This window comes from Carassius carassius, chromosome 29 (assembly GCF_963082965.1).
Source record: "Carassius carassius chromosome 29, fCarCar2.1, whole genome shotgun sequence".
Taxonomy (NCBI): Eukaryota; Metazoa; Chordata; class Actinopteri; order Cypriniformes; family Cyprinidae; genus Carassius; species Carassius carassius.
The window spans coordinates 7,118,255-7,134,169 of record NC_081783.1 but is presented as its reverse complement, the minus strand read 5'-3'; the positions used below and the strand labels follow the sequence as shown (position 1 = coordinate 7,134,169).

Genomic DNA, 15,915 nt, shown 5'->3' with positions numbered 1-15,915 from the left:
AAATAAAGTTTGATTTTATATGCACCTACCCAGATACTAAGCCTACCAAAGAAAACATCCTTTTACAGAAAACCAGACTTTACCTCATACAATAGGCCTATATACATTAGAGTATATATTATATTATATCAACTAAACAATTCTTCGGCTTAATCAGTAAATAAAAAGGACGTATTTACAAAAGGTCACCAGCACACCCTTCAGGTACATATAGGCTACCTACACGACGGGCCGCATGATAAATTGATTAAATTGAAAGAAAAGAACTCAAGTGCGTGTAATTTAAGGACGAAGTGCTGTTTAATTAGTAATAATAAGGGAGAGAGAGAGAGAATAAAACTTCAGTGTTTTTTTCTTTGGTACCGAGCACAACTGGTTCATTTTTTCCAGCATGTGACCGCTGTCTGAACCCTGAACCCCGTGGTGACAATAAAATGTTTCGGTTCTTCGGAATTCCATAAAAGCTCAAAAGTTTATAACGTTGCGAGGCAAAAGGTGGTGGAAGAGAGAAAGATTTAGTAATGGTAATTAAGAGATGGGATTCTTGACTGAAAGGTCAATGAGGCCAGAGTTACTTCATCCCAGGGCACCGTCGAGGGTTAATCATTGGAGCCTGTTTGAGCTGTGGGCTTGCTATATGAACGCAGAAATATAAACGTCATGTATTTGCGTTAATGTTTTATTGAACGACGTCACGATGGTGATTACTCTCACTGTGTGAATGATATAGAGAGCAATATATAGGCTAACAAAAAAGTTCTCTAACTATCTTGGGATAGTAAAAAAAAGTAGCCTAAGTTATATAAGTCCTTTGACCTCCAATCAGTTCTGACGTGGGAGATTGTTTTCTTAATATTAAGAGGCGTAAAGCTTTGTAGACGCAAGAGTGCGGCTGACGTCACAGCCGGAGAGTCACCCGCCATGTGTAGGCTACGCGTCTCTAATAAGGACTTATCTACCAAAAAAATAAAAGTTTTGGCCGACAATGTGGGTGGACAGGGCGTGAAACTACTATCATCATCAGTTTTGAATGAAAGAAAGAAAACATATATACAACAAAAAGGGAGGCTCATTCCAATTCAGCTGCGTTGTTAGGACAACGAGAACCATCCCTCAGATGATTAGTTCCACTTCAAAAGAATTTACTTTCCGGCGGTGAAACCGTTCCCCTTTTGTGTCTGTACACAGAGTTTTCACTCGCAAAAAGACGACGACTAGTATGTTTAGTCAGTCTGTTTTTTTTTGTCTTCTGTTCACAGTACAATTGTATTAAATAAATAGAGGAGTCACCACAATGGCCGAGAAGTTCATAAACATGTATGGAAGATTTAGCATTCTTTTGTATTCAAAACACAAAGCACTGGACACATTCAAGTTGGGATGGGGAGGTAACAATGCTAGCTAAAGCAACAAGTTTTTCATGTACCAAAGTTTGGTCTTCAAGAATTTATATGCATGACCTGTGCGAGCAGGGCAATCCAATAATTAATCAATACTTATAAAAGATGAGGACTTTTCGGCAGAATGTAGGCCTGTATGAAAATGCATGAAATATATAAAACACAGCAAAACAATCAATAAAGCTTGAGTCAGGTTTGCTTTCATCTCAAAGCTATGTCAATAGCAACTGAAGTTTGTGTGTGCAAACTACAGAAACTAGCCATTTGACTCTGAAATAGACTGCAGAGTGAGGTAAAAGTTGATATCGCAATAGAATTACAGGTCACTGTCCTCACTGAATCGTCTTTAAAGCTATCACACCTTGCATCCCTGCCATGATATTATTTGACACTGTTCATTTGCCCATTGACCCACATCAAAGTGCACTTCCCTCAGTAAATGTATCCACTTAACTAAGTTTAGCTGTCTCTCTCAGCTTGGAGTACAGCAAGTGGAGAGGACAGGATGGAGGCATTTGAGTCTCTACAAGTTTGCATTAAACATATCGTTCAGCTCTGAATGTCTCTGAGTGTAAATGTATATGGGGAACTGTAATGTGTTTAATTTCCACTTTGAACTTCATATCAAATTATCCTGTCTGTAATGACACTATTTTATACAATATCTTAGACAAATGTCTTTTTCTTCTTCTTTTTTGTAAAACATATTCAGCAAGTTTTAGCCTATAAAAATATTTTAGGCTTTGTGCGTATACTTTTAATAAAGAGAATGCAGAACATGCAGAGTATGAAGTACCCTCTCTGAATAAACCACCAAAACCTAGACTGGAATATACTGGTTAATAAACAATTTTAATGTTTAATCTTACAGAATATTTAACATATTCCAGACTGGGCAGGTCAAATGGTAATAAACTCCCTATAATATTTTTATAGAATACATTTGGCTGCTAATATCTGTGAGATAAGATTAAATCACTTGACCTCTCTTATATTATATCTCCATGTCAAAAAATGAGTTTATCATCATATCATCATTTACAATGTAGTTTGCTTAATTTCAAACCTTCATGTATGTGTGTAAATTTACTTAAGTGATGTGCTTCTAGGGAAAGTGGTCTTGTTCATCCTTAGCTGCTTTATCATAAGTCCAACAGTACAACATTGACATATATATATATATATATATATATATATATATATATATATATATATATATATATATATATATATATATATATATATATATATATATATATATATATAATTACATTTCAATGAGTGTAAAGAAAAATATATCAATGCATATTAGAGACATATATTTTATCCACATTCTTAACTGGAGCTCAACTAATTGCTTCTTTCATCTATCCAATTATAGGCAGAAATTGTATTCAAATAGTATTGCATTTTGATAACTCATCATACACTCTTGCCTTCTAATCAACACAAAATAATATGTTTTTTGCACATTAATTCTCAATTTGAATATCAGCGGCTTGCTATTTTTGGAATTGACAACAATCAGCTACTCAAGATACAAGTTTCCTCACAAGGCTTAAAGGACTAGATGAAATGTATGAGAAACCTGAAGGACAGCGTAAAGCTCCCAACCAGATCCTCCCTACCAGCGGGTGGTAGAATCAGAGAGGATGTTTTTTTAGGATGTAAAATGATAAATGGCATTTAGCATAAATCAAATTCTGTTTCTCTTAAAAAGTCACTAAATGCATGTTTTCACAATGAGATCTCCATGCATACATCATGGATCATCGCTTTCTCTTGTTTTTTTTATCAGCACTCCAAGGGCAACTAGGCACATCAGTGCTAAAATATGAGATGAGGCTAATGTTTTCATTTGGGAAATACACAGGCCAGGTCTAAAAGCAGAACACCTCATTTGAAACTAATAATAGTGTTAGTACTGCATGTTAAAAAAATATATATATTTCACATCGTAGATCTAATATGTGGGTCACTAGGATTTCAGAGAGAGGGGCAAACAAAGAAAACTGGAAATAAAAATCAAGAGAAAATATGCAGTGCTGGGTAAAGATCTAAGGAACCCAGTTGCTATTAAGGAAATTATTTGAGGAAAATAACTGCTCTGAAGATTAATTAACAGAGTTAGTTTCAACTGATTGAAAGGGAATATGGCCCTGCACAAGCAGGCCTAATTATATCCAGATCTTATTTGTCTTATTAGGCATTGTAAACAAAAATGCCACTGACTTGTTCTGAAGGCAGAGTAAAATTATAAACAAACCTATTATGGAGTTTATCCTACACTTAGTATCCAAAATCACTGGGTATTTTAATCAGAAAGATCATCATAATAATGAAATCTGGTTGGAACATGTATATGCAAATTTGATGGATATATAAAACGTATTTAGATTTTACATAATAGCTACATGGTTAATAGTTAAATTGGCTTAAAATGTCTCTTGACCTTTAACACACTGGAGTTGCTAAGGTGGTGAGTATGGCATCCTAACAAGCAGTAATTGTAGCGATAAAAGCCATGCAGCAAAAATCATGCAGCACTTAAATACTCACATGGGTAAAGGTTCACCAAAGCCCACCTTTATTCACTCTGGGCCCCTCCCTCCAGAAACTGCTCCACCAATCTCAATGGGAGACTGCAGTGACCTGATATCTTACAAGCCATAGGGGATTTGTGCTGCCTCCACATCATGGCATACATTTTCATGAGAAATGACTTTTTTATTCTTTTAGCAGACTGAAAATATGTTGAACCCCTTCAGATATAAAATGAAATTACATAACATACACTTACGTTACTGGAAAAAATGCAGAAGATGTGGAGGATAAGCCAGTGATGGATGTGTTAATTACCTTGTTTCCATTCCTCTCTTATATAGGGCTAAATAATTCTAAGAAATACATTTGATCCTTTCATGTGCACAGATTTTTTTGTTCCCCAAGCCAATCAATACATCTAAACCAGGATTTATTTAGCTTTATCCAGTGAATTATAGTAACTCCACATTTGTTTTAAAATAGTCCATGATTCAAGACATGATGCAAAATGACCTTCATACATAAAGCTGTCAAAAGTGCAATTTGTGCATGTTGAAAAGGGAAAAACATCTGACCAACACTAAAAGTCCTGCAAAGCCAATATGATAAGCCTAACTGATCCAGGCACTAGACTCAGCTAATGAGGAATTAAAATGACACACATATTTATCTGTTTTTCTAAGCTAAATGTATGTTACACAGTCTGAAAGACTGATCAGTCAAACATTTTGGTTTACAATATCTATAGCTTCCTTAGTGGTGTTATTGTGCCAAGCATATTTTGTAGCAGAGGTTGTTGAAGTAAAGCTCTATTATTTACTGCCTCACTCTTCCATCTAGTTCTACACCCTAGAGTGACGGGTCAGCACCAAACCAAATCCGATTTGTCCCAACCATTAATGTCACGCCCTTTAAGCTACATATCATCACAGAGAGTACACTTGCTCAATCTGTAATTGAAATAGCTTGGGGAGAAACGCTGAGCCCCGGTTGGCCCCCTGAGCCTACTTTATCCACTCCACCATCCATCACTGTTCACTGTGGCCTCAAGGTGCTGGTGTAATGCTGTGAGGTTAACACTGAGATCAACTTAAAGACCTGCACGCGCTCCTTTCTCTTTACCTGGCCCACAGGCCCAAGCATGCTGCATGTGACATACACATCAACTAAAAATACATATAGTGATGGAAGCTGTGTCAGGTATACCTCAATTCAGTTCTTGTGCAAGTTTGAAAGCGTTGATAGTTGCAGGCTCAGAGGATGGCTGAACTTCAGTTGGGGAAGTGATCAGAAGGCCCATCTCTCCTTTAGATGTTGAGTTCACAGGATTGATTACACAGACTTCTTGTGATGCATCCGTCTACAGATGAAATTAAACACCCACTATTACACACTACTTTGAAACACCCTGGACCCTGATCAATGTGATTCCATATTCAAAAGAGCACTATAAAAGACAAATGCTTTTCATTAAAAATTCAAATGCGATATTTTGAGACAGTCAACTAATGAAAAATGATGGTGCTGAGGGAACCAAAAAGACAACGTTCACTCTAGGTCCATGTGTCTCTTTATGTCCAAAGGAAGCTGCTTCTCAAACAATTCAGATCAAAGCCACTTTTTGCAAGTGTTCAAGATGGATTCTTTATTGCGGGTGGAAGTAAAAAAAAAAAAAAAAAAAAAAACTAAATTGGATTTTAAAAATGTAATGGAAATTAAAACTCTCTTTGTTAAGTATATGATGCTGCAAGAGTGGATAAATAAGCTCCATTGTATCTTTTTAAGCATGTTCAGCTGGCCTCTCACATACATGAAGGCTGCCAAAAATGCCCTTGCCAAGATGTGGAGGACACAGTTCGTGCTCTCCAAGTTGATCTTTACTGAAAAGGATCTGGAAGCAAGATCAGAGGAATTGGGTGATGGCCATGGTCATCCTTCTGAAAGTATAACACTGCTGCTCAGAGTCAGGGCCATCCTCAAAGTTGCCCCCTTTCAAAAGGGGCACATCCACAACACTTGCTAAAGTGGATTTAGCAACTAATGATAAGAGAATTGTTCTCTTTATTCTTCCCCCGCTGGAACAAACGGGTCACTGTGACCACGTCGGCAAACACATTAGCTTCTATTGCGTACTGCCACGAGATAAACCAACGCAAGCCACACCTGCAAGCCAATTGGCTGAGCGAAGACCTTTACTGTCTTCCCTGCTGCCCTAAGACGCCATCATCAGAGAAATGTCTTATGTAAGGAATGGATTATGGATGAAAAAGAGGATGCAAAAAGACTTGTTAAAGAAATGTCCATTGGGGTGAATTGCAATCCTAAAAATGCATCAAAAGAGAGAAATGCATCAGAAATTGGGCTGGGCGGAGTTTCCTCCCACTCCCAAACCGCAGCTGTGCTGAATGGAAAAGACCCATAGCAAAAGCCCAGCACTAGCCTCATTTTGGTGGACTTGCTGAGGTTTGACAAGAGAACGGAATGTCCGGCAAGTGAATAGATGGGTATTTAATAAGCTGTGGTACCAGCTGAGCTACACAGGGGGCTGGCACCACCACCACCGACTCCAGAATACTGCACTGCGGATAAAGATTGAAAGAAAACCAACCGATCAACAGACTGCACCGCTAGCGGTGCAAATCTAAAAGCTCAAATGTGACTTTTTTTATGTATTTTTTTTTTTTATTGACCATATTTTACATAAGGATTCTTCCACAGTTAAAAGATTAGTTCACTCAAAAATGAAAATGTCTTTTTTGTCCATGTAATGAACTCAATGGCGTTTCAATGAATGGACAAAAAAAAGATGGAACATATTTTAAAATATCTTCTTTTGTGTTCCAAATATGAATTACCAGCTTGGAATGACATGAGGACACAAGTCCATGATGACAGAATTTTCATTTTTGAGTGACTTACCCTTTAAAGTATTTTTTAACATGTGGTAATTGTCAAGTTAGCGCTCAAGCATGTCTAAATGAAACAAATGAGACAAATTATCTCATAGAGATTCACAGGAAGCTTGACAACTGAAAACACGACACTATCTCTGAGTTCTGTGTCTTGTACAACTCTCACGTTTCATGTTTTTGATAGCCTCATTACAGCCTCACCTCTAAAATCAATTTGCCTGTGTCTGTAGCAACACTCTCATTAAACACAGGGTAAGCAGGAAGAGCGCGTGTGCATGTGTGTGTGTGTGCACGCCAAAACACTCAAAACCTAACACACCAGGTTTGGAAAGAGATAAATGAAAGCAAGACTAAGAAGAAAACACAGGATGGCCGAAAAAGGGGGTGAGTATGAGTGGACGATGGCAGCTCTGTAAACAATCTGAAGGACAGAAGATCAAATATGGTAAGTTTTGTGATTTGAGGTTCATGAAACATTGTGGCACCCACCTGCCACAGGACCACACTACTGCGCAGATTAAGGGGCCGGTATAAGGGAGTCTTGGGAGAAGAGGGTAGCCAGGAGCACAGGCAGAGCAGCAGATGAGAGAGTGGAAAAGTGGGCTGCTATATACAGGAGGGGGTTGTGATGAAAAGAAGCCTAAGTCAGGAAGCACCGACACCACTGGCTTGACCTGGGGACGACTGGAAAAGGCAGGAATCCAATTAAAATCACACCCCATCGGCCTGCACAGCCACCACCCCCTCACCAGGCTGACGCAACTTCACACTGCTCCTGCTAGATGTGTCATTTTGAGCAGGTGGAACGCAGCAGAAACTGAGATCATATAGTCTTGGTCACACTTTGAGGATGCAATGGCGAAAAAGTCTATGATACACTATCTGTACAAATAAACCATAGATTAACTATGTAAATGTATAAAAAAGTTGACTTGTGTTATAAGTTGTCACATAACATTGACAAAAATGCAAACTAACCTTCGCCATACATCCTTGTTGCTAGGCAGAAAACACTCGGTAATAGGAATTAAAGAGAGACAGCGAGGTATCATCTCATTCACAGTAAAATAAGCATATTAACAATCAGCTATAGTGTGTGCTCATCCAGATAATCATGAAAAAATACAATTTTTCTACTATTGGCAAAGCGAAGTCATACTATTTTCAGCAAAGATAAAACAACAGGCATTAAAAGGAGTTTAGGAAAGAGATCTCAATTCTGGCTGATCAAAATGCACACCACCACTGCACTTGCAAAACAGAGTAAATACGGAATAGACTAACCACAAACACCTATTCAGGGATATTTTTATATATAAATCCTCCTGAAGGTTGCTTTCAGAGAGTAAATCTATGATGTAGTAAAACGAAAACCAAAGAGTTAAAAAATAAAACATACAAATGTAAACTTGCTGGTCTTATTACAACAATACAGTAAAACTAAATTGGGATTTAAGATAAAAGCATTTAAAAAGACCCTATGTATGTTTATAGAATTGCATGAATGTAAAAATGAAGCTATGTAATGGCTTTACCACAGTCCACAAATATTGTCGTACATGCAATCACATTAACAACATAGGATTTAACCCCCCCAAAAAAGCACATTAGAACTCCACAAAAACAGTACCTTAAGCACTTTACAATCGCAGGATTTCTAAAGGAGGTCAGTATCTGCTAATACTAAAAGGTTTTGTCATTTGATTTCAATCACAGGATAGTTTGAGGAACAAAGATATCAAAACAGCTAAATTAGAGAGATCAATATGTATTTTTTTATTACCTGCAACATTAGACCTAAATAACATAATTCTGACAGAAGCAAAAAAAACTGTTTTAATGTGATCAAATGTTAAGTCAAAATGTACACTAGAAAACAACTGAAACATTAATTTTTATGTTTTTATTCTATTGTTTTCAGTTACATTTCTATTTTAATTTGATAACTGTTTTGTTAATGACAATATTTTAGTATTTTGAAATCATACATACTACACATTATTGGAAAGTAAGATTACAAACAAGACGGGCATGAAAAATATTTTCTTTCTATTGCAATTTACTCACAACAAGATCGAACATATTTGTGTTTTGAGTGGTATCATATTTTTATAGAAGAGAAATTCACAGTAGAGATAGCTTAACAAATAACACAGGATCAGTTCGGATGAATTATGACAAATGTGTTCTTCAATTTTTAGCATCTGACATACACACCACATTAATGCAAGTATCTCTGTATTAAACCTCTCTAATGATTATGATTAATGATTAATCCTCTCTAATGATTATACTATGAAAGAAACTGTTCAACTCAGAGTCCACCAAAGAACAGAAACATGACAAATTCTATGGCAAATTTCTAAATATTTCCTCAAAACAAGATACAAACGTGCCTGCATGTGTAGCATCAGACTGTCACAAATAAACTTCCTGTGCTCCTTTTTTTTAAATTTTTTTTTTATTTCCTGTTTCTCAATGATCCAACAGTGTTTAAAATATAAATTAAGAATCTCTTGTAGACTTCACATTTACAACAACTTTACAACACACCGCATCAGTCCAGCATTGATGGTGGGTCGTTGTTTTTTTACTTTTGCCTTATGACCTTTCTAAGGTTATTCACGATAGCTAAATGAATGAACTGAAATATGTGCTAGAAGGCCCACTGAGTCAAAGAGCCTTGGTAGCCACTTTTTCAGTTAAACCTATACGGTCTCTTTCTCAAGCCTCAAATAGTCAAAAATAAATAAATAAAAATAAAAAATACAGAGGCCCACTGTATTCTTTGGTCACCAGTTTTTCTCTTTATGACTAGGTTGTGAGGAATGGTATCTAAGGCACCATCCTTGACAGTGGGAACCATTATTGTAATAACCAACCAGGAAAGAAAGAAATCTTTACAAATGCTATGCATCCTGGTCATTAGTGTTAGCTGCTTCACAGCACAGTGTATAAGGAAGGCAAGTTACTCGTATTACAATTTGAGAAACACCTCCCTACAACTTCACAACACCGCAGACACACACACACACACACACACACACACACAAATAGAAGAAAAAAATCATGACAAAACTGGACTATAACATACCTAAGAGCAAACTCTCTTGTATAACAAGATAGTTGATTCAACAGTGGGCCACTACCAAAGGCTCCAAATATCTTTTTTTAGTCTTTACAATCACTGAGGTCAGTGGTCAGATTTTTTAAAAATATATGGAATCAATTCAAAACATGGGGACAGAAACAAACTAATAACCTCAGGCTTACAATTTGGTAGACTATTCATTGTGTTGTAACTTCTGCATTAACCTAACATTTCATTCATCACCACCAAAGTGTTCAGTTGTAGGCTGCCATTTGTTTCTTGATAACAGAAGTGAGATTACAGACGACTTGTACTTGACAGAACAGGATTTGAGTTCATTGACAGTTCTATGTACGATCATAAAATGCTCTAGCACGCTGAAATTAAGTGAGAAGTCTACCGAAACAGTGTATGAAGCAGCGTAAGTGAGTGCAGGTTGGAGTTTCACTGATCAGTGCGATTCTAAGTACAAGGCCTTGCTTGCACTTTTATTTATGCCGTGTGATGCTGAACTGCAGTTTTATAGAAAATAAAGTTAATACCAAAAAAATTATAACAACAGAGTTTGCATAGGAGATTAAACTGAAAAGAAAATAACGATAAATTCGAAACCTGCTGGAGTTCATTCGAGGTGAGGCAACTTCGGCCGTGAAATCCTTCACGGAAAACAATTACTTTATCATAGTTTTAACTTTTTTTAAATCAATTGTTTTAGACATTAGGCCAGTCAAAAGTCTGAATGTCACTAAAAGTAGGTTTCTAAAGATTCTCGTTATGCAATTTCATTCCAAAAAAAAAACAAAAAAAAACGCATAGGTATGCCTATCCATTAAATAAACTGGCACATACAGATAAAATCCAAGTCGTGTACGTTTCCTTTGAGAAGCATAGAGTTTAAATCACACGCCTGATCAAAGAGAATAGAGATACTTTAATGAAACTTAGAATGCATAATTAATTGTACAGTACACAGTAGAATCTTAATTAAACATTTTCACAATGAAGGGGGGTTGATGTCTATAATAATTGCCACAAACGTATTAAGGTATAAAATTCACTCATTGGTGGTGTAGTGTGAAAATCTCCAAATAATTTGTCAAAGGCATCGTTCAATGATGGGTTCACCTTCACACACATCAAGACAAACGATATTTTTAATCTTCGACCAACATTTCAACTGTGACAGAAAACGCATGTAAAATCCAAGTTGTAATTTACAAAAAAAAAAAAAAAAGCCACGTTACTAACTTGTATCATCACTTTTCAAGAGATAAACCTCTTCTTTCCATTATACATCACATTGACAGAGGCCCTGCCTCTACAGAACCTCATAGTAGACTACGCCATTAATTTTTTTCCTGTGCAGAAATAACTTACTTTATTTTTTCGACCTATAAATTCTACTCCATTTGTTTGTAGACATTTTCTATGTGAATTATATTTTGGCAACTTTTTTCTTTACTTTTATAGTAAGCTATTTACAGTTTAGTCACCGACGTCTCACCAATACAAGAACATAAATGTACAACAGATAAAGCTCACAGTAACAAATTGCACGCTCATATTTAAACCTGTAGGACATAATATTACATGAAGAGGAACACTTCAGCTGTCATCCGTCAATGCTTTAACAAGCCCGAATTAAAGACATTATAAATCACTGTTACAGTGTTTGGGTGAAAATGTGTCCACGGCGCTATGACACGTGTACCAGCCATTCACCAGACTTTTCTGAAAAGGTGAGTTGGTCGCAAAAGTTCTATGGCTAGGTGCGAACGAATGACTTGGTTGGCTGCACGAATATTGTACAGACTCTGGTCTGTAACTGCCCCGTTGTAGCAACAGAGGGTCCAAAAGGGACTGTGGCCTGTGCGCCATATAGTCCAAACTGTTTTCAAAGGTGTGATGGAAACGTGACCTCATAGTCGACTCATTTCGTGTCTCTGGAGACAGGGAGGGAGTCGTCATCGTTCGCGTCACGGTGGTAGAGGCGGGCGTGTCTTGCTGTTCCGCTACCTCAGGAGACCTGGCCTCTACAAGGTGCTCGTCGTCTTCGCCGATTTTGGCGATGTAGGCCTTGCAGTGGAGTTTCATGTGTTTGCGCAAGGAGCTGGGATGAGTGTAACATTTTTCACAGCCTCTGACCTTGCACGTGTAGGGTTTATCGCTGGAGTGAACGTGAGAATGCTTCTTCCGGTCACTGCTGTTTGCAAATCTCCGATTGCAGCCCTCAAACTCACATTTAAACGGTTTCTCACCTAAACGGGCAGAGGAGGGGGAAACGCGAGTTACGGGTGGGATGTACAGTCAACCATGGCTCATCAATTCTGAGTGCATGGTGTCATTAGATGTGTTATGCAGGATGTTATACCAAAAAAATAAAAAAATACATTTAATTAAAAAAGTGTGCTGCTCCACAAATTCAACAGTATAGCAGGCGAGGACAGAACTTTGTTAAAGGTAACACTCTTGTGCGTGCAAAACTTGACAAATCGAAATCCCTCTTTCTTATCATTCTTAAAAATAGTCATGTTTTCCAGTCAGTTGTTTTCATGCAATAGCTGCTAATTTAAAAATCATGGTTCACACGAGCTAAATCAGATTTAGCTTATAATGAACCTCAAATGCATATAGCTTAGGCTAAGTCAAACTGCTTTCAGAGTTATAAAAATAAAATAGAGAATTTTTAAATTATGAACATAGCAGTGTAATTTCATTAGTTTTATTAACCCATAGTAAACAATTCACTTATAAATAATTGTATGGAATCGGTGATTAATTTAACATTTCTATTTTCAGTTAAAACATATATATATTTGCTAATATTCGCAGATATTCTGCGAATCGACCCAATTCATATTTTTAAATGCGTCCTAAGCCAAAGATGAATTCCTAGTTTAATTAATTTCTAGCGAGAAAAATAAAGTTAACCATGTCTTTAATAAATACAGTCATATCGATAAATCTTTTTTTATTTATAAATCATATATTATGGTTAAATCATTTAAAACAAAAACACATGAACTGGCCATTTATACAGATAGCATTCTAAGGATTAATGTGACGTCAGTTTCAAGTGTAGTTGACTCGAAGCTTGCAGAGCTTAGCTCGAGCGGGTGCACTCTACCATGGCAAAGAATTCAGCTGTGCCTTGCGTAAACGCTACGTCACAGCTCTCCGGTGCCCCGGCATTTATTTATTTATTTTCACTGCATGAATGAGAGGCACCCAAACAACTGGCCTGTGGACTGATTTTCACCAGCTCGAAAGTTTCTGAAAACGAAATAAAATAAAATAAATCACCCCTCTAATATGAGCAACAAATGTTCGAACAAAAAATAGGTTTCATTTTATATAAATAAATGCTTTAATCGCAGTCCACATTAAAGTCTGGCACAGGCTGTAGAAAATTTAATTCTATTGTGTACAAACTTTTACATTAAATTATATGCCGAAACATTATGAACATAAATTAATCATGACGTGTTTTGACAACCTATTGTCAAAAGCAGGTTTCGTGAACAGCAAAAATAAATAAATAAAAATCAATAAATAAAATACGGTATATATTTTATAGTGTTACTTTGGGAACAATTAATCAAACAGTAGCCTACGTTTTGACCAGTTTTTCTGTCCTGGCAGTTCTTAATGAATTAATTTTGTTTTTGAACAATGTTAAGCAAAACACTACAAAAAAAAAGAAGGGGTTTAGAAACAATTCCATAAGTTTGAAGCCTGTCATTCTATTATTACTATTAATATTATTATTATAATGAACTAACCTGTATGCGTTCTCTTGTGTATCTTGAGGTTCTCAGATCTGGCAAAAACTTTTTCACATCCATGAAAAGGGCAGGGAAAGGGCTTTTCTCCAGTGTGCACTCTGATATGGTTGACGAGCTTGTATTTGGCTTTGAAAGGCTTTCTGTCTCTTAAACAGTTCTCCCAGTGACAAACGTAGTCGGAGTGCTCCGGTCCTCCGACATGCTCAACCGTCATATGGGTGACGAGTTCATACATGGTTCCAAAACTCCTGGCGCAGGGCGGCTTGCCAGTGCCTTCTTGGCCGTCACTCCACTTGCACACCAGCTCGTGCTTTGGGTTCTGTCTGGAGCACCTGAGGAAGGCGTCACCCCCTCCTCGCTGCATGGCCATATTCAGAGGCTTATAGAACTCCAGGAACTGGGTGACTAACTGCTGGCTGTTGGCCCTGGGGCCACTGACCGACTGCCCGTATGGGTGCGTTCGAGAGAGAAGATCCCCGGGAAGACCCAACATCATTTGGCTGCTGAGATCTCGGGTTGCGTCTGACGAACCATGGGCCTGCTCTTGATACGTGTTGAAGAAAGCCTGGCTCCTGCCATCCCTATAGCTGTGGAGGTCACGGTACCTTCCAATATTGCCATGTTGGTTAGGTCTCGGAGCCAGCTGATCAGTTACTGGTGGCATGCCTGCTGCTGACAGATTTGTCCCAATGATAATGCCCCTAGGACTGGGTTCTAAGCGATGACTGGTGTATCCAGTGTCTGGAAAATGGGTAACCGAGTGGTCAACAAATGCACTGGCCCTCGTCTCGTGGTAGTCTCGCAAATTTTGCGAGGGGCAGAGTTTTAAGGAACTGCCAGTGGGGTGCCCCATGTGCTCCTCTGCCAAAGGTGGCAGCACCACGCTGGGTTCAGTATTGCTCTCCCCAGGGTTGACGCAAGAAAGAGGGCAGCCACTAAACCGCGACAGGCTTGTCATGTTTTGTTGCTTGGCTGAGGTCTTGGTAAATCAACCAACCTCTAACGTTTACGATTTACCTACAAAACTCTTCCCCATTTCCCCCGCTGCATCATCTGCATGTGCAGTTATTGCCAGTAAACCTCTCAGACGCAGGAATAGGACCCCGGTTCGTAAAGATTGGTGTGAGTCCCATGCCGTTCACTTTGCCCTCTTGATTTGTGGCAATAACCGTGGTAGTAAAATGCTCCGAACCAGGCCATACTGCAATATAAAAGCACAGCAGGCAAACCAGCTTTTAAAAAACGGTGCTTTGGGATTGGTCGGAATGCGCGATGATTGACAGTCCCTGGATTTGTTTTAAAAGGGACACGCAGGCGTTCACCACACGACTCCGTTTTCAAATTTCTCAGTGAAAATGCTTTGATATGTGCCGCTCGCGCACTGCCAGATATTGGCTGTTCTGTGACTTGAGAGTGCCGAATGCGGTATTGTTGGCTAAGATATAGAAATGTTTAAATGCCATATAGCTATATACATTATAAGCAAGTCTGTGCTACTAATGCTGTGCAACAGTGTTTTCAACATCGAATAGAAATAACCAGAGTTAAGCAACGAAATCAAAATTCTCTTTCAAGCCAGAATGTCGGTTTTAATATTTAATATTGTTGTTTAACTTTAATTAAATTGAATATGCTTTGGTGTTACTCGGTCCAGTAGATATAATACTGGTTTTCATTGTACACAGGATACATTATTATCATTATTATTATTATTATTATTATTATTATATTATTTATTTAATAAATATTTACATTGTTTTATTTATTTTTAAGTTAAAGATTACGCTTATTTAGCTAAAGGTAAATGTGACATAGAAACTTCACTGTTTGTTTTTCATGCAAAAGTTCAGGGAAATATTATTTGTTATTAATTATGTAAAATGACGTAATATTTTATATTAAACACTTCGGGGGAAATTCGTGGGGCACTATTTGATTATAATGCACATAAAAATATCCCATATTGTAAAAGGTATCGTTCCGAATGTGAAGGTCTATTATTTGTTTAGTGAAGATTAGATTAATTTTATTGGATGTACTTAGGCGTGCATTTTTATCGAATATTTGAATGAACATTTTTTTCTTTATTTATAAAATTTAATAGGTGAATGAAATTCATTAATAAATAATGTATCTAATTAATAAATAATAATAATAAATGCGTAAAAATGAGCCACAGTAAA

General features: G+C 37.4%; 1 protein-coding gene and 1 long non-coding RNA gene across 2 annotated transcripts in view; both read right to left on the bottom strand.

Annotated features, from left to right (window-relative positions):
* LOC132109516 (uncharacterized) overlaps positions 1 to 15,915 on the bottom strand; it is a 52,168-nt gene that overhangs the window by 6,871 nt on the left and 29,382 nt on the right. The window lies entirely within an intron of this gene.
* LOC132109515 (zinc finger protein ZIC 1-like) lies at positions 10,859 to 14,918 on the bottom strand. The gene is made up of 2 exons (XM_059515651.1): positions 13,730 to 14,918; positions 10,859 to 12,205 (listed from the first exon to the last, which is right to left on the bottom strand). Exons 1-2 carry the CDS (start codon positions 14,688 to 14,690, stop codon positions 11,598 to 11,600), a joined length of 1,569 nt encoding a protein of 522 aa, XP_059371634.1. The 5' UTR covers positions 14,691 to 14,918; the 3' UTR covers positions 10,859 to 11,597.

Bases quoted from the DNA above. Each gene is read 5' to 3' on its own strand.
- LOC132109515 (XM_059515651.1), bottom strand. From the start codon at position 14,690: ATGACAAGCCTGTCGCGGTTTAGTGGCTGCCCTCTTTCTTGCGTCAAC. The intron at 12,206-13,729 runs GTTAGTTCATTA...CTGCCCGTTTAG, and splicing joins ACACAAGAGAACGCATACAG to GTGAGAAACCGTTTAAATGT.